This window comes from Scyliorhinus canicula, chromosome 15 (assembly GCF_902713615.1).
Source record: "Scyliorhinus canicula chromosome 15, sScyCan1.1, whole genome shotgun sequence".
NCBI lineage: Eukaryota > Metazoa > Chordata > Chondrichthyes > Carcharhiniformes > Scyliorhinidae > Scyliorhinus > Scyliorhinus canicula.
In genome coordinates this window covers 77,426,998-77,452,477 of record NC_052160.1, presented here as the reverse complement: position 1 = coordinate 77,452,477, position 25,480 = coordinate 77,426,998, and the positions used below count along the sequence as shown (strand labels likewise).

Below are 25,480 nucleotides of genomic sequence, written 5' to 3'. Positions count from 1 at the left end.
CTGTGTTATTTCTAAAGTGTGATGCATTGTCCATTCTAAGTGATTTTGGCCTACCTTTCGAGGTCATCATTTCTGCTAACACCCTTGTGGTAGGGGCCCCATTTGCTTTACAGGTGGGTCTAAGGTCAATTTCCCCCGTACAACTCTCAGCTTTTACCAAAAAGTACAGATTACCTCTGCTACTTGGAGGATAAAGCGGTCGTGCATAATCCAATGACCATTCCTCCATTGGTTTCTCAGTTTTTATACTCCCATAAGTTTTATTCCCTTTCTGGCCTCCACAGGCCGCACATCGTTCACAATCTCGTCTACTTGGTGGTAAGTGTTTCCTCCAGTATGCTATCTTAAGTCCTAGCTTCCCCATTTCTCTCGCCACCACGGTAATGTAGCTTCATGTCCTGTAGCTTCATGTATCTGTCTGATAATTGTTCGATGCTCCACTGTTGTGTTCCCAATGTTTCCCAGAACGGACATTCAAAGTCTGGCTAGCTCAACCACTTCCTGATTGCCTTTACACAGTTCAGTTGTCCCATTTATGTGTGCTTTCTGATGAATTGTTTGGATATTCATATCTGCCAAAATCTCATCTATCTTTTCCCACTGCTCTTTCTGTTCAAGTTTGCCGTTAGCCCAACCATTACGTTTCCAGAATGCCAGCTCCTTCTCTAAGCCCTGCTGGACGTAAAAGCTGTCTGTTACTATGGTTACTTCCTGCTGGTGTCGCTGCTGACGTTCCTTTAGCCCTTGCAATACTCCTTCTACCTCTGCAGCCTGCGCTGATCCTACAATGACTCCCTGTTTCTCTACTACCTTCTCACTTGAATTTTTGAAAATGAATGCCCATCTAGCTTGCTCCTTGTCTTCCTTGACTTTACTACCACCAGTGTACAACACCGACGCATTTACCAACTCTGTTTTGCTAACCGGTTTCTCGTGTTTCTGTCCCTTTTTTATGTCTGGAACAAACATTAAGTCCGGGTTTAAGAGAATGGTTTCCCATCTCTCCCACCTTGCCGTGTTTGCATCTTGTTGAATAACTTGTCTCTTGGTTAACTCCTTCAAAGCCAAGAATTCAGTTGCAACATAAATCTTTTGACCAGCTGACAAATTTTCAATTTCCGCTATTCTCTTTGTTATGGCCGCTAGACACTTCTCAAGGTCTGAAAACTTTTGTTCAGCCCTTGACCAATTTCCTGACAAATGTTTGATAGGTGTCTGTGTACTATGATTAGCGAGCACCATACGAAGCCATTTGCGTACAGATCTAATTTAATGCTCAAATCGTCCTCCTCATGTCTCTCCTCTAACGTCCCTGATGCTGCTACAGCTGTTTTTAACTGGTGTTTTAAACACCGCTGTGCCTCGCTGGTCCACCTAAAATCCCCTTTCAAGATTTCATAAATGGGTTTAGCATAAACCCACTGGTCTCAAATACCCGAGACTTCCCATGATTTTCTGGACCCCGTTTCGTGAAACGGGCGCTGTGATCTGAGCAACCTTCACTCTCATCCCAACACTGGCTTCCCTGCCTGCTTTTGACACTGAATAGCCTAGATAGTCGACTTTGCTCCTACCAATCTGACATTTCTTCAACCCTGTTTTAAATCCTGCTTCACTAAGTGTTTTGATAATTTTGGTCACTCTTTCTACATGTGTTCCCTGATCGTCATCTCCAATTAATACATCAACAATATATACTAAAGCCAAATCATCTTTGATCAATTCTCTTACAATTGCCTGAAAGTGGTTCGGGGAATTAACATATCCCTGTGGCAGCCTACAGTATACGTAATGCTTAGTGCCAAAGGTAAATGCTGTCTTTTCCCTGCTGTCTGGGTCTAATGGAACACTCCAAAATCCATTTGTTAAATCGATACTAGTTAAGTATGTTTTGCCTGTCACCTTCTCCAATGTAGTTTGCGGATTTATCAAATACCATTTATCCTTTTTAGTGACCTTGTTTGAAGCCTTATAATTTGTTACCATTCTAAATGTACCATCAGGCTTGCTGACTGCCTGAAGTGGGCTATTTGTTGAAGCATATGTGACTTCCTGAATGATTCCCTGCTGTTCTAACTCTTTGATCGTTATCTCCAGCTCGCATTTGGCACCTCGGGTTAAAGGATATTGCTGGGGCCTATGCTGGCCTCCCTGTATTGTGTGTTGAAATTGTGTGCTGTGTCATTCTTTCCTACAGCTAGGTTTTTGCTCCCACTAACACCTCCTCTATCTTTTGCCATGTGTCGTCACTCAAAATACTTTTCTCTTTCTGTTTCCTTATTTCTTCCATGTTGTCAATTGGTTTTAATAACCTAATCTTCCCGGTATTTATCTTGATTAAATCTTTCCCTGCCATCAGATTCTCGTTGCCTGATACTGCAAGTAACTCGCCTAATCTCACTTCGGGTCTAATGTTTCTATTTCCTAAGACTCCTTCAATAATCTTTTCCTGTCGGATTTCTAGCTTCTTCCCTAACCATTGACACTTCAGCTCCTGCATCCACTATAAATCTCTCTCCACCGTATTCTACTTCTAAATCTCCGTTTTCATTTTATGTGGCCTGATTTTGGATTGCCATTTTAAGGGGAGAAGCCGTATTCATTCAATTGACACCGGGGCCACCTCTGCCTCTATCTCGGAATTCCCCTCTGAAGGGTCCCGAATACCTCTCCCGTCATTGATATCTGTCCTGGTCAATTCTCCTACCCCCAGCCTCTGCTCTCTTCCTATCTACTATAAACCTTTTTCTTTCTTCCCGACTGAGGGGTATAAACTGCTCCCTTAGTAAATAATTTGAGTTTTGCGGCGGGGGTGGTCCTTGTGACCGTAAATTGTATCTGGGTTGTTGCATTGATGAGTGAGCAAAGTTTCGACCCTCTCTATCTGACATTTGTTTAGTAGGGGGCTGGGCTTGCATGTTACGTGTCAAACTGTCATTCTGAGCAGCTGCTGCCCGTCTGTGATCCACTGACTGCCTTTCCAGCCAAATCAAATCTGACCAGCTCCTTTCCAATCTCCCTTCTGGAAGCTGTTAGTAATTTCGTAGAGAAACTATTTCCACAAGGAATTTTGGGTCCCAATTCCCTCCGGAATTTGACAACTTCAGCACCCTCCGCTTTAGTAACCTCATATATCTGATCATTATATAACGTGAGGTGTTCCCCTGCATATGCTGCATCTGTCATTTCTTTCATTAATTTAGCGCTCTCATTCCCCAAATTAGGTCTAATAAATCAGACACTTCCCTCGTAACTATGTCTCCTACTGTATGTAGCTCAATCAATTTGATGGATTCACCGGATTTTCCTTGCTAATTGTTTAACCCTCTGTGAATATTAAATTTTTGTCTCCCCCTCTTTCTTCAGGCCAACTGTCTTCATTCCTGCTGCTGCTATTTTATATGGTACCATACCACCCTGTAATTCCTCTGGACGTGGCGTAAATGACTGAACTGTTTCTCATCTCTTGAGAGCGGCGTTCTGTAAGGGGTCTCTCTCCTGTCGGGCTCCCTGCACCCTAAAAAACTGATCTGTCGTTGCACTGGCTCTTCCTCAAAGCACGGGGTATGATGTATAAAATCCTCTCCCAGTCCCCCATTTTATTAGGCATTGACATCGGTATCTGGCTATCCCCTTGGGTAAAATTAATCCCTTGCACCGGAGTAAGGGCAGCTATCCTGGGTCTGGGGAGATTCTGAATCCTTTCCTGAGGTCGTAATGCTGCTGCTATCTGGCCTTGTGTTTCAGTCCGGCTTCTTACCCTATTCATGGCTCTCCCGAATGTGTCATAGCCTTTGCTTATTTGCCAATTTTTTGCTTTGGAAGTAATGTATGGTAACCCCAGCAGTTGTGCTGAGTCAATTTATTGATTCACTCCTAATATTTCTCCTATCGTAAGCTCCCTGGAAATGACTTCTTTATTCCATCATTCCTGATCTCTGCTGTGTACTTTCTGTGCCTCCGGATTATACATATAATACGGTAACTCCTCATTCACTGGCGTGTATGTGGGAGACTGCTGCTACCTCACCTGTGTCTACTGGTTTTGAATTTCTCCTGAGCCCTGTTTTCTTTTTTGGCTTCATTTTTTTCTCATCTTCCGAAGAGGATGATGCCTCATCTCATTGCAATAAAGGAAGCGAAGCAATCCCAGCTACGTTTTGTTCTTCCTCACTGTCGTGTAGATTAAAATAATCTATGAAAGCTCCTTCTTTATGTGAGTGTGGTTGACCGGGCCAATTATCCCTTCTATACTGTGCCAAATCCGGGTATTGATACTGGTAACCACCCGGAAAATCCTCAAAGGGCTCTTTTTCTCCTGGCTATCTGGGGTACTGAGGTGTAATTCATCTATCTCTGCCAGGGGTGATAGTATGTATCTGAAGTGCTGTTCCAACCGCTGCCTTTGTCCTGCTGTGTCTAGAATGACCTGTGGCCAGTGCTGTCTCCAAATTCTGTTTATCTGACCCATTCTAACCGGTGGTGATAATGCACACGCCCTCAATATTGCTCTCAGTGACTCTCCTGAGTCATTTTGGAATATTCCGTCTCCTAATAATGTCATATCCACATCTCTCCCTATGCTTAGGATATCTTCCATATTTGCTTGATTTATTACTGACTCATCTACTGTAGTATATGTGCTTGTCCAGAATTGTCCAATGATACTACATGTATAATTTTTACCCCGTGGCTCAGAACCGTGGCTCTCGCAATCCCTTCTCTAAACTCCCCTCTTTCTGTTATTTCCTCATCCATTCTCTGCTGCAACTCCGGTTAAACTTGTGAGCTAATACTCCCGATATTCCTGCTCCTAATTTCCCCTCCATATTGGAAAGACTGACCTGCACAATCTCTTTGGCATTCACAAAATCCCCTGCCACTAACTGTCTCTGTTTTCCTCCTTGGTGCAGGATTTTAAACATTTCCATCTGTCCCTTTTCGCTTCTGCTTTCACGTAGCACGCTCGTTTGCAGCCCTACTGTTTTTTCAGTGCTATCTGATTTTAACACTGATTCCTCATCTTCCTCCATTTCTAACGTCTCATTGTTTTGCAACTGTTTTCTATACTCTTTTGCCAGTTTTGACTTAATTTTGTGTTCACTAGGAATTTTAGTTATTTCTTTCATATTGTCTTGATCAAAATTTTTTACCAATCTAGAGTATATCTTGCCCACTTGAGCAGCCGCTTGCTTCTGCTTGGGTCCAAACAAAATCAGTGAATCAGCTTTTCTTTCAAATACAAATTTATACAATGCTGTAAGGTTCCCTTCTATTCTGTTCTGCTCTACTCTATTCTGCAGTGCTCTCGGCACCCTGACAAAGAATGATATGTCTCCTTCCTGATAAATTGTTTTCTCCCAAGAATTCCTCTGCTCTTTTAATTCTCTCCACTTCTGTTCCATTGCTCCATCTCTCTCACCCATATTTCAGGGCAAGAGGATCACCCTAATTGCCATTTTTCGGTTTTTTAACTGTTTGAGTTATAACTGTGACAGTCTAGACCTGAAATTAAAGGATAAGTACCCGTCGTGGGCAGTTATCGCAAAGGCACCTAAGGCACTTTCCTCCTGTATTCGTTAAGGGTTGATTGCTTGGTCCCCAAAGTTTTCTAGGCGTCCCTATTGCTCCAGGTTCTATCCTCACAATCTGCCTGACTCAAAGGAGGATTTAATTCTGGCCTACTTCTACCAGTTGGATGCAGGACGCTTGGTACTAGTTACTAAGCAGTCCTGCAGACTTGTACCCAGGGTTAGTATCTTCCAGTCGACTAACTCTCGCACCCAACTGAGTCTCAAGTCCCCCCGATCCCACAGAATCCTTCTAAGTCAATCACACATGACTTTTCAAACTAACTCAGCCGGTATAGGTTGTTCGCCTAGAAACTTCTATCTTTCTTAGGCGTTCATGCTCAACTAGAAACCTCCCTTTCGAGCCTCGCCTCGCCTATAAATTTCCAATTTTCTAGGCGGCCCTGCTCAGCTAGAAACTTCCAATATTCTAGCCCTCCATGCTGGGTGCCATGGAGTAATTTACCCCAACCCGCTGGGTCTTGATGCCCCACAAACTTTCAACTTTCAAAATGAACCACATTTGCGCGCCATGTAGTTTTTACCTCACCACCATTCTTAGAATTTCCCCTATACCAGAAAAGGGTCAATATATTCTAACTGGTGAGCAAGGATTCGAACTCCATGACTCCTATGCAGACTTAAGCGGGTGCTATTCGAGTCAAACTAATGTTTCAAGTTATCCCCCGGCATAACCCGTATCTACATAGAAGAATTTTGGACGGCCTATGGCGCCACGCCAGCCGGGGCCGAAGGGACTTCGCCGGCCGGCGGAAGTCCGCGCATGCGCCGGAGCGTCAGCGGCTGCTGACGTCATCCTCGCGCATGCGCAAGGGGAGGGCGTCACTTCCGCCTCTGCCATGGTGAAGATTATGGTGAAGGCGGAAGGAAAAGAGTGCCCCCACGGCACAGGCCCGCCCGCTGATCGGTGGGCCCCGATCGCGGGCCAGGCCACCGTGGGGGCACCACCCGGGGCCAGCCCGCTCGCGCCGCTTGCTCCTGCCAGTAAGGTAGGTGGTTTGATCCACGCCGGCAGGAGAGGCTTGACAGCGGCGGGACTTCGGCCCATCACGGGCTGGAGAATCGGCGGGGGGGGGGGGGCACGCCAACCGGCACGGAGCGATTCCCGCCCCCGCCGAATCTCCGGTGCCGGAGAACCCGCCGCCGATTCTCCAACCCGGCGGGGGGTCGGAGAATCCCGCCCCTTGTCTTGGGACCAGTTACAGACTTTCAATTCTTTCTTGACAATCAGTTTTCTTTAACTTTGGATCTTCTGCTCGCTACTCTGGGTTGCTCGGTCTTCCGATGTTGCTTTCTCATCACCGAGTAAGGTTCTCTCTCTCTCAGTTCTCTCTGAGTTCTGGTAGTTCCTGCTCTGGTCTCCGGGTTTATATTCTCTTTCTAACAGTTATTAAGTTTTTATGGCTTTATCATAAAGTAATCTTTATTTCACTTGGATTATAAAAAGTATCTTTGATCTAAACATTCTAATACAACTAAGTATTCATTTTGAGTTGACCTCACCTCTCAGATCTGTTTATATTGTGTCCTCTGTGATGTTCAGAAATGTTTGATTTCAATCGACGTGTGAATTTTAATCCCTGTCATTTCTATAGTTTTATTTTCAAATTGTGTCCCCAGCTCATAATTTTGACTTTGATTTTGGCTTTAAATTATGTTTCTCGTAGACTGATAGTCTCCAATTTTCTTTTAATTTACCTGATGTCAGCAGAGCTCTTTATCTTTATATTTGTCTCCCTAGTTATTCTTTTCTATCTGCTGATTTTACTTCAATGAAGGTGTGAATCATTGCTTTTAGTGTAATGCTAAAAATCCACTTGGTTATAACTTGAAAGATTTACATTTACCATCTTACTCAACTGAAACCCTCATCCATGCTTTTGCAGGTGCTTACTAAAATGGTTAATTTCAATGAAGGTGTGAGTCATCGTTTTTAGCATCATACAAAAATCCTGTTTGTTTGCTCAGCCTGTTTGGAAGAAGGATCTGCATTTTATAATCCTGCTCTTTGAAGCTGCTGTTTGCCCTTTCGTGGGATCTTTCCTTGTATCCTCTCATGTTTCTCTCAGACCAGATATTGCCAGACTTCCATGTTTCAAATGACACATCTTCCACATTTTCAATTACAAGTGTGAATGTAAGCCTACTTGTGACAATAAAGAAAAAGAATGGTGGTGCAGACTCGAATGGCTGACTGGTCTATTCCACCTATTTCCTGTGCTTTCTATGTTTTCTATGTAACTGGTAGAGATCACCAGAGAGAACGGATGTGGTTTATTTAGACTTTCAGAAGGCTTACCGAGTAAATTAATATGTAAAGTTAAAGCACTGTGGGTGGTATCTTGAGATGGATAGAAAGCTGATTAGCAGACAGGAAGCAAAGAGTTGGAATAAATGCGTACTTTTCTGATTAGCAGGCAGTGACTAATGGGGTACCACAGGGATCTGCGCTAGGACCCAAACTGTTTACAAATAAAAGCACAGCACAGGAACAGGCCCTTCGGCCTTCGAAGCCTGTGTTGATGCCCTAACTTTAAAAAAAAACACTTCTGTCCTAACTCGGTCCATATCCCTCTCTTTCCTCCCTATTCATGTACCCATCCAGATTCATCTTAAATGTTGCTAATGTACCTCCTTCCACCACATCCTCTGGCAGCGCATTCTAGGCACCCACCATTCTCTGCGTTAAACACTTACCCCGCATCGCCCTTAAACTTTCCTCCTCTCACCTTGAACCTGTGCCTCCTTGTAATTGACACTTCCACCCTCGGAAAACACCTCGGACTATCTACCCTGTCTATGCCTCTCATAATTTTGTAGACCTCTATCAGGTCTCCCTTCAGCCTCCATCTTTCCAGTGAAAACAATCTTAGTTTATTCAACCTCTCCTCATTACTAACACCCTGGAGACCAGGCAACATCCTGGTGAACCTTCTTTGCACTCTCCAAAAATTCCACATCCTTCTGATAATGTTATGACCAGAACTGCATGCAATACTCCAAATGAGGCCTAACCGAGTTTTATATAGCAGCAACATGGTTTCTTTTGGGCAGCATGGTAGCATGGTGGTTAGCATAAATGCTTCACAGCTCCAGGGTCCCAGGTTCGGCTCCCGGCTGGGTCACTGTCTGTGCGGAGTCTGCATGTCCTCCCAGTGTGTGCGTGGGTTTCCTACGGGTGCTCCGGTTTCCTCCCACAGTCCAAAGATGTGCGGGTTAGGTGGATTGGCCATGCTAAATTGCCCGTAGTGTCCTAAAAAGTCAGGTTAGGGGGGGGGTTGTTGGGTTACGGGTATGGGGTGGATACGTGGGTTTGAGCGGGGTGATCGTTGCTCGGCGCAACATCGAGGGCCGAAGGGCCTGTTCTGTGCTGTACTGTTCTATGTTCTATGTTAACTCCTGTACTCAGTGCCCCGGCTGATGAAGGTAAGCATGACATACGCGTTCGAAATCACCCTGGCCATTTGTGTTGCCACTTTTAGGGAACTGTGGACCTGCACACCCAGATCCCTCTGTGTGTTAATGTTCCTCAGTGTTCTGCCATTTACAGTATCATTCTTATCTAGATTTGATCCTCCAAAATGCAACACCTTGCATTTGTCCGGATTGAATTCCATCTGTCATTTCTGTGCCCAAGTCTCCAATCTATATCCTATTGAATCCTCTGACAATCCTCGGCATTATCAGCAACTCTGCCAATCTTCGTGCCATCCGCAAACTTACTAATTAGACCACCCACATTTTCCTCCAGATCATTTATGCTACAAACAACAGAGGTCCCAGCACTGATCACTGTGGACTACCACTAGCTACAGATTTGCATTTTGAAAAAAAACCCTTCCACCACTACTCTCTGTCTTCTATAACCTAGCCAGTTCTGTATCCATCTAGTCAGCCCACCTCGAATCCCATGTGATTTTAGTTTTTGTACCAGTCTGCCATGTGGGACCTTGTCAAATGCCGTACTAAAGTCCATATAACCTACATCCACTGCCCTTCCCTCATCAATTTTCTTTGTTACCTCTTCAAAAAACTCGATCAAGTTGGTGAGACATGACCTTCCCCGCACAAAACATGCTGCCTGTCACTAACTGGTCCATTTTCCTCCAAATATGCATATATCCTGTCCCTCAGTATCTTTTCCAAAAGCTCCCCACCACTTATGTCAGGCTCCCCGGCCTATAATTTGTCGGATTATCCCTGCTTTCTTTCTTAAACAAGGAAACAAAATTGGCTATTCGCCAGCCATCTGGAACCTCGTCTGCGCAGATGTGAAGATATCTGTTAAGGCTCTAGCTATTTCTCCCCTTGCCTCCCGCAGAAACCTGGGATAGATCCCATCCGGCCCTGGGGACTTGTCTACCTTAATGAAATTTAGGATACTCAACACTTCCTCCTTTGATATATTGATGTTCTCAAGAGCATTCACACACTTATCCCTTACCTCAACATCCGTCATGTCCTTATCCCTGGTGAATACCGATACAAAGTACTCATTAAGGATTTCACCCACCTCTTGTGGTACAATGCATTACTTCCCTCCATTGTCTTTGAGTGGGTCTACTCCTTCTCTTGCTACTCTCTTGCTCCTAACATATGAATAAAAAGCCTTGGGATTCTCCTTGACCATGTTTGCTGAAGACATTTTGTGGCCCCTTTTAGCCCTTCTAGTTCCACATTTAAGTTCCTTTCTACTTTCACTGTGCTCCTCAAGTGCTTCATCATTTTTTAGATGCTCAGACCTATCATACACTAAGTACATGTGAGATGTGATTTTGACCTCAAATAGTCACTCCCAATCCACATTCCTGTCTAACTTGGATGTAATTGGCCTTCACCCAATTCAGTACTCTCACCCGTGGGCCACTCTTGTCCTCATCCATGACTACCTGAAATCGTATGGAATTGTGGTCACTAAACCCAAAATGCTCCCCCCTGAAACATCAATCACCTGGCCTGGCTCATTCCCCAGTACCAAGTCTAGTATGGCCCTCTCCCTGGTTGGATTGTCAACATACTCTCATCAAAAAGCCCTCCTGGACACATCCAACAAATTTCTCTCCGTCCAAGCCCCTGGCTGTAAGGGATTCCCAGTTAATATGGGGAAAGTTAAAGTCACCCATCACAACTGACCCTGCTGTTTTCACACCTTTTCAGTATCTGACTGCACAACTGCTCCTCTGTCTCAGACGGGCTGTTGGGAGGTCTGTAGTGCGCTCCCTTATTCACCCTTCTTATTCCTGAGCTCCACCCATAATGCCTACAAGATCCTCACTACAAGATCCCTCAACACAGCTGCAACCTGCTCCCTAATCAGCAATGCAACTCACCCACCTCTTTTGTTTTCCCCTCTGACCCACCTAAAACAAATATATCCGGGAATGTTAAGCTGCCAGTCCTGTCCCTCCTTTAACCATGTCCCCGTAATTGCAATTACATCGTAGTCCCATGCAGTAATCCAGACTCTCAATTCAGCCAGCGCTGTTGGGGAGGGTGCATAATCAAAGACCCCTCCCACCCGGCCCACTCACTCTTCCAACTTCTCCCATCGGGCAGGAGATACAAAGGTCTGAGAACATGCATGATCAGACTCAAAAACAGCTTCTTCCCCACTGTAATCAGACTCCGAAACGACCCTCTTATGGACTGACCTCATTAACACTACACCCCTGTGTGCTTCACCCGATGCCGGTTTTATCTAGTTACATTGTGTACCTTGTGTTGCCCAATGATTTATTTTCTTTTATTTCCTTTTCTTTTCATGTACTTAATGATCTGTTGAGCTGCTTGCAGAAAAATACTTTTCACTGTACCTTGGTACACGTGACAATAAACAAATCCAAATCCAACTAATGTGGCAGGGGGATGGGAACCAATGCGGGAAGTCAGAGGGTAGTAAAGAGGGGACAGAAACAAAACCTAGTAAGGAGAAAAGTGGCAGGGGGGTGGGAACCCGAGCAGTAGGTCAGCGGAGAAATAACTGAGGGAGAGCTACAGACTGAAACCAATTTACGTGGATAACTGGAGCACATTCTGGGGAAGGTACAGACAGGACGGTTTGCAGCTGAACTAGAGGGGCACCAATATCCTGGGAGGGAAATTTGCTACAGCTCTCGGGGGGGGGGGGGGGGGGGGGGGGGTTAATCTAATTTGTCAGGGGATGGGAAAACGAGCTGTAGTCCAGAAGCCAGTATTGAGAGTAGTGAGGTACTGAGGAGGGTATCAAGGTCGCATCAGTGTACCGGCAGACAGAAAGGCGGGTTGAAGTGTGTCTACTTTTATGCAAGGAGCATCCGGAATAAGGTAGGTGAACTTGGAGCGTGGATTTGTACTTGGGACTACGATGTTGTGGCCATTACAGAGACATGGTTAGAACAGGGACAGGAATGGTTGTTGGAAGTTCCAGGGTATAGATGTTTCAGTAAGAGTAGGGAAGGTGGTAAAAGAGCTGAAGTAGCACTGTTAATCAAGGATAGTTTAACGGCTGCAGAAAGACAGTTCGAAGGGGATCTGCCTACTGAGGTAATATGGGCTGAAGTTAGAAATAGGAAAGGAGCAGTCACGTTGTAAGGAGTTTTCTGTATGCCCCCAAATAGTAATAGAGATGTGGAGGAAGAAATTGCAAAACAGATTATGGATAGATGAGGAGGTCTCAGGGTAGTTGTCATGGGTGACTTAACGTTCCAAATATTGATTGGAACCTCTATAGGTCGAACAGTTCGGATGGGGCAGTTTTTGTACAGTGTGTGCAGGAGGGTTTCCTGACCCAATATGTGGATAGACCAACAAAATGGGGGCCACATTGGATTTGGTACTGGGTAATGAACTGGGCCAAGTGTTAGATTTGTTTGTGGGAGAGCACTTTGGAGATAGTGACCACAATTCGGTGACTTTCACCATTGCAATGGAGAAAGAACAAAGAAAATTACGCACAGGAACAGGCCCTTCGGCCCTCCCAGCCTGCGCCGATCCAGATCCTTTATCTAAACCTGTCTCCTATTTTCCAAGGTCTACTTCTCTCTGTTCCCCGCCCGTTCATATACCTGTCCAGATGCATCTTAAATGATGCTATCGTGCCCGCCTCTACCACCTCCGCTGGAAAAGCGTTCCAGGCACCCACCACCCTCTGCGTAAAATACTTTCCACGCACATCTCCCTTAAACTTTCCCCCTCTCACCTTGAAATCATGACCCCTTGTAACTGTCACCCCCACTCTTGGGAAAAGCTTGTTGCTATCCACCCTATCCATACCTCTCATAATTTTGTAGACCTCAATCAGGTCCCCCCTCAACTTCCGTCTTTCCAATGAAAACAATGCTGATCTACTCAATCTTTCTTAATAGCTAGCACCCTCCATACCAGGCAACATCCTGGTGAACCTCCTCTGCACCCTCTCCAAAGCATCCACATCCTTCTGGTAATGTGGCGACCAGCACTGCACGCAGTATTCCAAATGTGGCCGAACCAAAGTCCTATACAACTGTAACATGACCTGCCAACTCTTGTACTCAATACCCCTTCCGATGAAGGCAAGCATGCTGTATGCCTTCTTGACCACTCTATCCACCTGCGTTGCCACCTTCAGGATACAATGGACCTGAACTCCCAGATCTCTCTGTACATCAATTTTCCCCAAGACCCTTCCATTGACCATATGACCATTGACCTCTCTTGAATTTGATCTTCCAAAATGCATCACCTCGCATTTGCCTGGATTGAACTCCATCTGCCATTTCTCTGCCCAACTCTCCAATCTATCTATATTTTGTTGTATTCTCTGACAGTCCTCCTCGCTCTCTGCAACTCCACCAATCTTCGTATCATCTGCAAACTTGGTAATCAGACCACCTATACCTTCCTCCAAGTCATTTATGTAGATCACAAACAACAGTGGTCCGAGCACGGATCCCTGTGGAACACCACTAGTCACCCTTCTCCATTGTGAGACACTCCCTTCCACCACTACTCTCTGTCCCCTGTTGCCCAGCCAGTTCTTTATCCATCTAGCTAGTACACCCTGAACCCCATACGACTTCACTTTTTCCATCAACCTGCCATGGGAAACCTTATCAAACGCCTTACTAAAGTTCATGTATATGACATCTACAGCCCTTCCCTCATCAATTAACTTTGTCACTTCCTCAAAGAATTCTATTAGGTTTGTAAGACATGACCTTCCCTGCACAAAACCATGCTGCCTATCACTGATAAGTCTATTTTCTTCCAGATGTGAATAGATCCTATCCCTCAGTATCTTCTCCAACAGTTTGCCTACCACTGACGTTAAGCTCACAGGTCTATAATTCCCTGGATTATCCCTGCTATCCTTCTTAAACAAAGGGACAACATTAGCAATTCTCCAGTCCTCCGGGACCTCACCCGTGCTCAAGGATGCTGCAGAGATATCTGTTAAGGCCCCAGCTATTTTGTCCCTCGCTTCCCTCAGTAACCTGGGATAGAATACCCAAAACCTCCCCCTTCCTTATGCCGACATGACCTAGAGTATTTAAACATCCATCATGTCCCTTTCCTTGGTGAATACCGATGCAAAGTACTCATTAAGAATCTCACCCATTTCCTCTGAGTCCACGCATAAATTCCCTCTTTTGTCTTTGAGTGGGCCAATCCTTTCTCTAGTTACCCTCTTGCTCCTTACATACGAATAAAAGTCTTTGGGATTTTCATTAACCCTGTTAGCCAAAGATATTTCATGACCCCTTTTAGCCCTCTTTATTGCGTGTTTGAGATTCGTCCTACTTTCCCGATATTCCTCCAAAGCTTCATCAGTTTTGAGTTGCCTCGATCCTATGTATGCTTCCTTTTTCATCTTAGCTAGTCTCACAATTTCACCCGTCATCCATGGTTCCCTAATCTTGCCATTTCTATCTTTCATTTTCAGAGGAACATGTCTGTCCTGCACTCTAATCAACCTTTCCTTAAAAGACTCCCACATTTCAAATGTTGATTTACCCTTAAACAGCTGCTCCCAATCCACACTCCCTAGCTCCTGCCGAATTTTGTTATACCCTGCCTTTCCCCAATTTAGTACTCTTCCTTTCGGACCACTCTTGTCCTTGTCCATGAGTATTCTAAAACTTACGGAATTGTGATCGCTATTCCCAAAGTAATCACCAACTGAAACATCAACCACCTGGCCGGGATCATTCCCCAATACCAGGTCCAGTATGGCCCCTTCCCGAGTTGGACTATTTACATACTGCTCTAAAAAACTCTCCTGGATGCTCCTTACAAACTCTGCTCCATCTACGCCTCCAACACTACACGAATCCCATTCAATGTTGGGGAAGTTAAAATCTCCCATCACAACCACCCTATTGCTCCTACATTTTTCTATAATCTGTCTGCATATTTGTACCTCTACTTCATTCTCACTTTTGGGAGGCCTGTGGTAAAGTCCCAACAATGTTACTGCACCCTTCCTATTTCTCAGCTCCACCCATATTGCCTCAGTACTCGAATCCTCCATCGTGCCCTCCTTAATCACAGCTGTGATAGTATCTCTGACGAGTAATGCAACTCCTCCACCACTTCTACCTCCCTCTCTATCCCTCCTGAAGCATCTATACCCTGGAATATTCAGTTGCCAGTCCTGCCCTTCCCTCAACCAAGTCTCAGTAATACCAATGACATCATATTCCCAGGTACTGATCCAAGCCCTAAGTTCATCTGCTTTACCTGCTACACTTCTCGCATTAAAACAAATGCACCTCCGACCACCTTTCCCTTTGCGTTCATCATCTCTTCCCTGTCTACTCTTCCCCTTAGTCACATTGAGTTTATTGTCTCGTACCTTACTGGCTTTAGTTAGTGCTTCTTTACTGACCTCTAACTTCCTAATCTGGTTCCCACCCCCCTGCCACATTAGTTTAAAACCTCCCCAACAGTGTTAGCAAAAGCACCCCCGAGGACATTGGTTCCAGTCCTGCCCAGGTGTAGACCATCCGGTTTGTAATGGTCCCACCGCCCCCAGAACCGGTTCCAATATCCCAAAAATCTGAACCCCTCCCTCCTGCACCATCTCTCATGCCACGTATTCATTCTGACTATTCTTGAATTTCTACTCTGACTGTCCCGTGGCACTGGTAGCAATCCTGAGATTACTACCTTTGAGGTCCTACTTTTTAACTTATCTCCTAACTCCCTAAATTCTGATTGTAGGACCTCATTCCTTTTTTTACCTATATCGTTAGTGCCATACGGAGAGGGCCATATCGCAGGGCAAGGTTTATAATTCGGGGAGGGGTAATTATGATGCGATTAGGCAAGAATTAGGGAGCATAAGATGGGAACAGAAACTGTCAGGGAAAGGCACAAATGAAAAAGTGCAATTCTGGAAAGTGTGAAAATAGATAAGTCCCCTGGGCTGGATGGGGTTTATCCTAGGATTCTCTGGGAAGCTAGGGAGGAGATTGCTGAGCCTTTGGCTTTGATCTTTATGTCATCATTGTCTACAGGACTCGTGCCAGAAGATTGGAGGATAGCAAATGTTGTCCCCTTGTTTAAGAAGGGGAGTAGAGACAACCCTGGTAACTATAGACCAGTGAGCTTTACTTCTGTTGTGGGCAAAGTCTTGGAAAGGTTTATAAGAGATAGGATTTATAATCATAAGAAAGGAATAATTTGATTCGGGATAGTCAACACGGTTTTGTGAAGGGTAGGTTGTACCTCACAAACCTTATTGAGTTCTTTGAGAAGGTGACCAAACAGGTGGATGAGGGTAAAGCAGTTGATGTGGTGTATATGGATTTCAGTAAAGCGTTTGATAAGGTTCCCCACGGTAGGCTATTGCAGAAAATACGGAGGCATGGGATTCAGGGTGATTTAGAAGTTTGGATCAGAAATTGGCTCCCTATAAGAAGACAGAGGGTAATGGTTGATGGGAAATGTTCAGCCTGGAGTTCAGTTACTAGTGGTGTACCACAAGGATCTGTTTTGGGGCCACTGCTGTTTGTCATTTTTATAAATGACCTGGAGGAGGGCGTACAAGGATGGGTGAGTAAATTTGCAGATGACACTAAAGTCGGTGGAGTTGTGGACAGTGCGGAAGGGTGTTTTAGGTTACAGAGGGACATAGATAAGCTGCAGAGCTGACCTGAGAGGTGGCAAATTGAGTTTAATGCAGAAAAGTGTGGGGTGATTCATTTTGGAAGGAGTAACAGGAAGACAGAGTACTGGGCTAATGGTAAGATTCTTGGTAGTGTGGATGAGCAGAGAGATCTCGGTGTCCATGTACATAGATCCCTGAAAGTTGCCACCCAGGTTGAGAGGGTTGTTAAGAAGGCGTACGGTGTGTTAGCTTTTATTGGTAGAGGGATTGAGTTTCGGAGCCATGAGATCGTGTTGCAGCTGTTCAAAACTCTGGTGCAGCATGGTGGTTAGCATAAATGCTTCACAGCTCCAGGGTCCCAGGTTCGATTCCTGGCTGGGTCACTGTCTGTGCGGAGTCTGCACGTCCTCCCCGTGTGCGCGTGGGTTTCCTCCGGGTGCTCCGGTTTCCTCCCACAGTACAAAGATGTGCGGGTTAGGTGGATTGGCTATGCTAAATTGCCCTTAGTGTCCTAAAGAATAAGGTTACTGGGGGGGGGGGGTGTTGGGTTACTGGTATAGGGTGGATACGTTGACTTGAGTAGGGTGATCATTGCTCGGCACAACATCGAGGGCCGAAGGGCCTGTTCTGTGCTGTACTGTTCTATGTTCTAGCTGCATTTGGAGTATTGCATGCAGTTCTGGTCGCCGCATTATAGGAAGGTTGTGGAAACATTGGAAAGGGTGCAGAGGAGATTTACCAGGATGTTGCCTGGTATGGAGGGAAGATCTTATGAGGAAAGGCTGAGGGACTTGAGTCTGTTTTCGTTAGAGAGAAGAAGGTTAAGAGGTGACTTGATTGAGGCATACAAGATGATCAGAGGATTAGATAGGGTGGACAGTCAGAGCCTTTTTCCTCCGATGGTGATGTCTAGCACAAGGGGACATAGCTTTAAATTGAGAGGAGATAGATATAGGATAGATATCAGAGGTAGGTTCTTTACTCAGAGAGTAGTAAGGGTGTAGAATGCCCTGCCTGCAACAGAAGTGGACTCGCCGACATTAGGGGCATTTAAATGGTCATTGGATAAACATATGGATGATAAGGGAATAGTGCAGATGGGCTTTGGAGTGGTTTCACAGGCCGGCGCAACATCAAGGGCCGAAGGGCCTGTACTGCGCTGTAATGTTCTATGTTCTATAAAGTGGAGCTTGTTGAAGGAACAAATGCTTCGTGTCCTTGATAGGTATGTCCCTGTCAGGCAGGGAGGAAATGGCCATGTGAGGGAACATGGTTCACAAAAGAGGATGAATGTCTTGTCAAGAGGAAAAAGGAAACGTATGCAAGGATGAGAAAACAAGGTTTTGTTGGGTCGCTTGAGGGTTACAAGGGAGCAAGGAATGAGCTAAGAAAAGGGCTTAGGAGAGCTAGGAGGGGGGCATGAGAAGTCCTTGGCGGGTCAGATCAAGGAAAACCCAAAGGCTCTTGTGTGAGAAATAAAAGAATGACCAGGGTGAGGTTGGGGCCGGTCAAGGCAGTAGTCGGAACTTGTGCATGGAGTCAGAAGAAATAGGAGAGGCGTTGAATTAATACTTTTCTTCAGTGTTCACCAAGGAGAGGGGCCATGTTTTTGAGGATGAGTGTGTGATACAGGTGGGTAGGCTGGAGGAGGTAGATGTTCTGAGGAAGGATGTATTAGCAATTTTGAAAAATGTTAGGTCGACAAGTCCCCTGGGCCAGATGGGATATATCTAAGGATTCTTTGGGAGGCAAGGGATGAGATTGCAGAGCCTTGGGCTTTGATCTTTGGGTCCTCGATGTACATAGGGATAGTGCCAGAGGACTGGAGAGTGGCAAATGTTGTTCCTCTGTTCAAGAAAGGGAATTGGAATGACCCTGGTAATTATAGGCCGGTTAGTCTTACTTCGGTGGTCGGTAAGTTAATGGAAAAGGTCCTGAAGTATAGGATTTATGACCATTGGAAAGATGCAGTTTAATCCGGGATAGTCAACACAGGTTCGTGAAGGGTAAGTCTTGCCTCACAAATTTGATTGAATTCTTTGAGGAGGTAACTAAGTGTGTAGATTAAGGTAGAGCAGTTGATGTTGTATACATGGATTTTAGTAAGGCGTTTGATAAGGTTCCCCATGGTCGGCTTTAGAAGAAAGGAAGGAGGTATGGGTTAGAGGGAAATTTGGCCAATTGGATAAGTAACTGGCTAGCACATAGAAGACAGAGGGTGGTGGTGGATGGAAAATTTTCAGACTGGAGACCAGTTACCAGCGGTGTACCACAGGGATCAGTGCTGGGTCCTCTGCTATTTGTGATTTTTTTGTCAATGACTTGGAGGAGGGGGCTGAAGGGTGGGTCAGTAAATTTGCTGATGACACCAAGATTGGTGGAGTAGTGGATGAGGTGGAGGGCTGTTGTCGGCTGCAAAGAGACATTGACAGGATGCAGAGCTGGGCCGCAAAATGGCAGATGGAGTTTAACCCTGATAAGTGCGAGGTGATTCATTTTGGTAGAAAACATTTGAATGCGGATTACAGGGTCAATGGCAGGGTTCTGAGGAAAATGGAGGAACAGAGAGATCTTGGGGTTCATGTCCACAGATCTCTGAAGGTTGCCACTCAAATGGATAGAGCCGTGAAGAAGGCCAATAGTGTGTTAGCATTTATTAACAGGGGGCTTGAGTGGGGTTTTGCTGCAACTGTATGTGACCCTGGTGAGACCGCATTTGGAGTATTGTGTGCAGTTCTGGTCACCTCACTATAGGAAGGATGTGGACCCATCAGAAAGGGTGCAAAGGAGATTTACCAGGATGCTCCCTGGTTTGCAGGATAGGTCTTATGAGGAAAGGTTGAGGGAGCTTGGGCTTTTCTCTTTGGAGCGGATTCGATTCCCAGCTGGGTCACTGTCTGTGTGGAGTCTGCACGTCCTCCCCCTGTGTGCGTGGGTTTCCTCCGGGTGCTCCGGTTTCCTCCCACAGTCCAAAGATGTGCGGGTTAGGTGGATTGGCCATGCTAAATTGCCCGTAGTGTCCTTATAAAAAGTAAGGGAGTTTGTTGGGTTACGGGTATAGGGTGGATACATGGGTTTGAGTAGGGTGATCATGGCTCGGCACAACATTGAGGGCCGAAGGGCCTGTTCTGTGCTGTACTGTTCTATGTTCTAAGAGGATGAGAGGCGACTTAATAGAGGTTTATAAGATGAAGAGGGGGATAGAGTGGACATTCAGAGACTATTTCCTCAGGTGGATGCAGCTATTACAAGGGGGCATAACTATAAGGTTCAGGGTGGGAGATATGGAGGGATGTCCGAGGTAGGTTCTTTATTCAGAGAGTGGTCAGGGTGTGGAATGGACTGCCTGCTGTGATAGTGGAGTTGGACACTTTAGCAACTTTCAAGCGGTTATTGGATAGGCACATGGAGCACACCAGAATGACAGGGAGTGGGATAGCTTGATCTTGGTTTCGGTCAATGCTTGGCACAACATCAAGGGCCGAAGGGCCTGTTCTGCGCTGTACTGTTCTATGTTCTAACAATTGGCAAGTCATGTTGCAACTGTATAGAACCTTAGTTAGGCCACACTTAGAGTATAGTGTTCATTTCTGGTTGCCACACTACCAGAAGGATGTGGAGGCTTTAGAGAGGGTGCCGAAGAGATTTACCAGGATGTTTCCTGTTATGGAGAGCATTAGCTATGAGGAGCGGTTGAATGAACTCGGTTTGTTCTCACTGGAACGACGGAGGTTGAGGGGCGACCTGATAGAGGTCTCCAAAATTATGAGGGGCATAGACAGAGTGGATAGCCAGAGGCTTTTTCCCAGGGTAGAGGGGTCAATTACTAGGGGGCATAGGTTTAGGTGCGAGGGGCAAGGTTTAGAGGAGAGGTACAAGGCACGTTTTTTACACAGAGGGTAGTGGGTGCCTGGAACTCGCTGCCAGAGGATGTGGTGGGAGCAGGGACAATAGTGACATTTAAGGGGCACCTTGACAGATAATGAATAGGATGGGAATAGAGGGATATGGACCCAGGAAGTGCAGAAGATTTTAGTTTAGATGGGCAGCATGGTCGGCACAGGCTTGGAGGGCCGAAGCGCCTGTTCCTGTTCTTTACTTTTCTTTGTTCATACTGAATGCTTGCCTTCAATGGACGAGGCATTGAGTATAAAAACTGGCAAGTCATGCTGCAGTTGTATAGTACCTTGGGATGGCCACACTTAGAATATTTCGCACAATTCTGGTCGCCATACTACCAGAAGGATGTGGAGGCTTTGGAGAAGGTGCAGAGGAGGTTTACTAGGATGTTGCCTGGTCTGCACGGTGTTAGTTACTTGGTAAGGCTACATAGAACATAGAAAATATAGCGCAGAATAGGCCCTTCGGCCCAAGATGTTGTGCCAAACCTTTGTCCGAGATTAAGAACAAATCAATCTACACCCGAGCATTCTACCGTAATCCATGTACCTATCCAGTAGCCTCTTGAGTGTCCCTAATGTTTCTGACTCAACCTCTTCCACAGGCAGTGCATTCCATGCCCCCTCTACTCTCTGGGTAAAGAACCTACTTCTGACATCCCGGCGGGGGGGTCGGAGAATCCCGCCCCATATTTGGGTGAGGCCACAGGAAACCTAATGGTACAAACTCCGTGGCCTCCGATTGAGTAATAACAATGTGGAAAGATTGATTCTCTCCAGGAGTGATTGCATGAAGAAATAGGGCTTGGTTATTTTTTAAAACAAAAATTTATTATGAATGACAGTATTAAACCTTTTTAGCTTTAACTGCGAAAAGAACAAATCCGTACACCTTAAAACTACCATTCAATTTCCCATTAAACAACAAGAAAATAAACAGAACGCTCTCAATCTTAAAGAAGCAAGTATCCCAATGATACTCGCATTACAAAGCATTACAAAGCAAATCCTAGCTCTTATGAAAATCCTTTCTTACTCGATCTTAAAGTCTTCAAATGGTTGATTTGATTGATTTTCTTCAATCTTTCCCTTTTCTCCAGACAAGGCTGCTCTGCCTTTCAAATGGGATCACTTTGTAACCTATCTCACTTGGAAATGAATTATGGACCCAAAGTTAGGCAGATGAGAACTCAACTTCTCTTTTCTCATAGCTTCCCCAAACTCACTGCCTCTCTGCCTTTACTTGTGGTCTGCAGAAAAACAAAGGTTGCCAGATCAGAGATCAGACTCTTACAGTTTTCTCCAAAGTGCCTCTCTCCACAACTTCTCACAAAATAGCTCTATGCTCTCTTAGCTCCTCCCATCATTGACCTCAAAGATGAAAAACAGTCACTCATGCAGGCTTTTAACCCTTAAATTGGCCACTACACTTATAACCCAATTTCTTAAAATCTTCCATTCGTCACAGTGCCATTGCTAAAGATTGTTCTTTAGTGCCTCTTACACATAGAAACCTGATGTGGAGATGCCAGCGTTGGACTGGGGTGAGCACATTAAGAAGTCTTACAACACCAGGTTAAGGTCCAACAGGTTTGTTTTGAATCACTAGCTTTCAGAGCACATCTCCTTCCTCGGGTGCAAGGAGCAGTGCTCCAAAAGCTAGATTCGAAACAAACCTGTTGAACTTTAACCTAGTGTTGTAAGACTTCTTACATAGAAACCTGTGAAGGTGCACCAACCAATTAAGAAGGCAAATGGCACATTGGCCTTTATTGCAAGAGAATTGCAGCACAAGAATAAGACAACAATGCTGGAATTGTCCTTCATTGGACGGGGTATTGAGTACAAGAGTCGGCAGGTCATGTTACAGTTGTATCGGACTTTGGTTCGGCCACATTTGGAATACTGCGTGCAGTTCTGGTCACCACATTACCAGAAGGATGTGGATGCTTTAGAGAGGGTGCAGAGGAGGTTCACCAGGATGTTGCCTGGTATGGAGGGTGCTAGCTGTGAAGAAAGGTTGAGTAGATTAGGATTGTTTTTGTTGGAAAGACGGAGGTTGAGGGGGGACCTGATTGAGGTCTAGAGTGGGGGTGTCAATTACAAGGGGTCACAATTTCAAGGTGAGAGGGGGAAAGTTTAAGGGAGATGTGCGTGGGAAGTTTTTTACGCAGAGGGTGGTGGGTGCCTGGAACGCTTTGCCAACGGAGGTGGTAGCACGATAGCATCATTTAAGATGCATCCAGACAGATATATGAACAGGCGGGGAACAGAGGGAAGTAGATCCTTGGAAAATAGGCAACAGGTTTAGATAAAGGATCTGGATCGGCGCAGGCTGGGAGGGATGAAGGGGCTTTTCCTGTGCTGTAATTTTCTTTGTTCTTTGTTTATACAGGGCTTTGATGAGAGCACATCTGGAATAATGTGCGCACTTTTGTCCCTCTCTCGAGGAAAGGATTAGTTCTGGGATGAGGGCTATAGAACATTATAGCGCAGTGCAGGTCCTTCGGCACTCGATGTTGCGCCGACCTGTGAAACCCCTCTAAAGCCCATCTACACTATTCCCTTATCGTCCAGAAGCCTATCCAATGACCATTTGAATGCATTTAGTGTTGGCGAGTCCACTACTGTTGCAGGCAAGGCATTCCACGCCCTTACTACTCTCTGAGTAAAGAACCTACCTCTGACATCTGTCCTATATCTATCTCCCCTCAATTCAAAGCTATGTCCCCTCGTGCTGGACATCACCATCAGAGGAAAAAGGCTCTCAATGTCCACCCTATCTAATCCTATGATCATCTTGTATGCCTCAATGAAGTCACCTCTTAACCTTCTTCTCTCTAACGAAAACAGCCTCAAGTCCCTCAGCCTTTCCTCGTAAGATCGTCCCTCCATACCAGGCAACATCCTTGTAAATCTCCTCTGTACCCTTTCCAATGCTTCCACATCCTTCCTATAATGCGGCAACCAGAACTGCACGCAATACTCCAAATGCGGCCGCACCAGAGTTTTGTACAGCTGCAAAATGACCTCAGGGCTCCGAAACTCAATTCCTCTCCCAATAAAAGCTAACACACCGTACGCCTTCTTAACAACCCTCTCAACCTGGGTGGCAACTTTCAGGGATCTGTGGACATGGACACCGAGATCTCTCTGCTCATCCACACTACCAAGAATCTTAACATTAGCCCAGTACTCTGTCTTCCTGTTATTCCTTCCAAAATGAATCACCTCACACTTTTCTGCATTAAACTCCATTTGCCACCTGTCAGCCCAACTCTGTCCTATAATGAGAGATTTAGTGAACTGGGTTTATATTCTCTGGAGTTTAGAAGAATGATAATGGATCTTATTGAAATATGCAATATTCTGAAGGGGCTTGATAGTCCATGGTGACATAGTCACAGAGAGACTCGTGGGGCACAATCTTGGGATGAAGGGCCAATCATTCGAACCAAGATGAGGAAAAATTACTTCACTCGGGTTGTGGATGCTCTCAACATAGAATATGTTTAATAAAAGTGAAATATTGCAGATGCTGGAAATCTGAATTAAAAACAGAAAATGTTGGAAAACCTCAGCAAGTTTGTTGCCATCAGTGCAGTTAAAGTTTTGAGTTCATATGACTCTTCTTCAGGGGTGATGCAGGCGGGTGTGGATGCAGTGGTAGGGGTGCGTTTTTTCATATTTGTCAAAGTATATGGAATTAGGTGCCCCAGTTAGAGGGAATTCAATTCCAGACAGTGGGCAGTAAGCTTTTTGCTGGCACTGTCTGTACCTGGCTTGTATATTATACACTTTTGTCCTCTTCACAGATTATTAATCTGTTTGTGGCTGTAATTATGGACAACTTTGATTACCTGACACGTGATTGGTCTATTCTGGGCCCTCACCATCTTGATGAATTTAAGAGAATCTGGGCCGAGTATGATCCTGAAGCCAAGTAAGTTTGTTGAACACACAAAATTACACGTACACATATACACACCCATATACACATACATACCTACATGATAGTTTTTCTGATTATTCTCCATAGGGGCAGGATTAAACATCTGGATGTGGTGACACTGCTCCGTCGTATCCAGCCTCCTCTGGGATTTGGAAAATTCTGTCCACATCGTGTGGCCTGTAAGGTAGGATTCAGCCAGTTTGATCTCCTTTCATTCAATCGGTAAATGAGAGCTTTGCTGGACAGTGTAATCCAGTCACACAAGATCGACACACTGTATCAAAACAGTTCTTTTAAAATTTAGTAAACATTAACTTAAATCCCTGAAATCCCAGAAAATATTTTGGGGCTGTTTACAGAGATGTTGAAGTTCAAATCAAAAAGCTGTGAAGAGACACATGCCCTTCGGAGGAGGTATTGGGTCTTTTAAAAGATATTAAGGGAGATAAATCTCCTGGGACGGGTGGGATTTACTCCTGAATACTGAGAGAATCATGGAAGGAAATTGCTGGGGCCTTGACTGACATATTTGTTTCCTTATTGGCTACAGGTGCGATCCCAGAGGAATGGAGAATAGCAAATGTGGTACCACAGTTTAAGAAAGGTAGCAGGGATAATCCTGGAAACTATAGACTTGTGAGCCTCATGTTGGTAGTAGGTAAATTATTGGAGAGAATTCTCAGGGGCAGGATTTATACGCATTTGGAAACAAATGGACTCGGAAGCGATAGACAGCATGGTTTTGTGAAGGGGAGGTCATGCCTCACTAATTTGATCACATTTTTTGAGGCGGTGACAAAGGTGATTGATATGGGGAGGGTGGTGGATATTGTTTACATGGACTTCAGTAAATTCTTTGACAAGGTGCCTCATGGCAGACTGGTACAAAAGGTGAAGTCACATGGGATCAGAGGTGAGATGGTAAGATGGATACAGAACTGTCTAGGTCACAGAAGGGAAAGGGTAGCAG

At 45.2% G+C, this 25,480-nt stretch overlaps 1 protein-coding gene across 1 annotated transcript in view; it reads left to right on the top strand.

The window, feature by feature from the left end:
* The window catches only part of LOC119978247 (voltage-dependent L-type calcium channel subunit alpha-1S-like), a 642,412-nt gene that overhangs the window by 440,734 nt on the left and 176,198 nt on the right, over nt 1–25,480 (top strand). Inside the window, 2 exon segments of the mRNA XM_038819727.1 lie at nt 24,374–24,501; nt 24,598–24,694. Of these exon segments, the coding sequence (XP_038675655.1) occupies nt 24,374–24,501; nt 24,598–24,694 (225 nt within the window).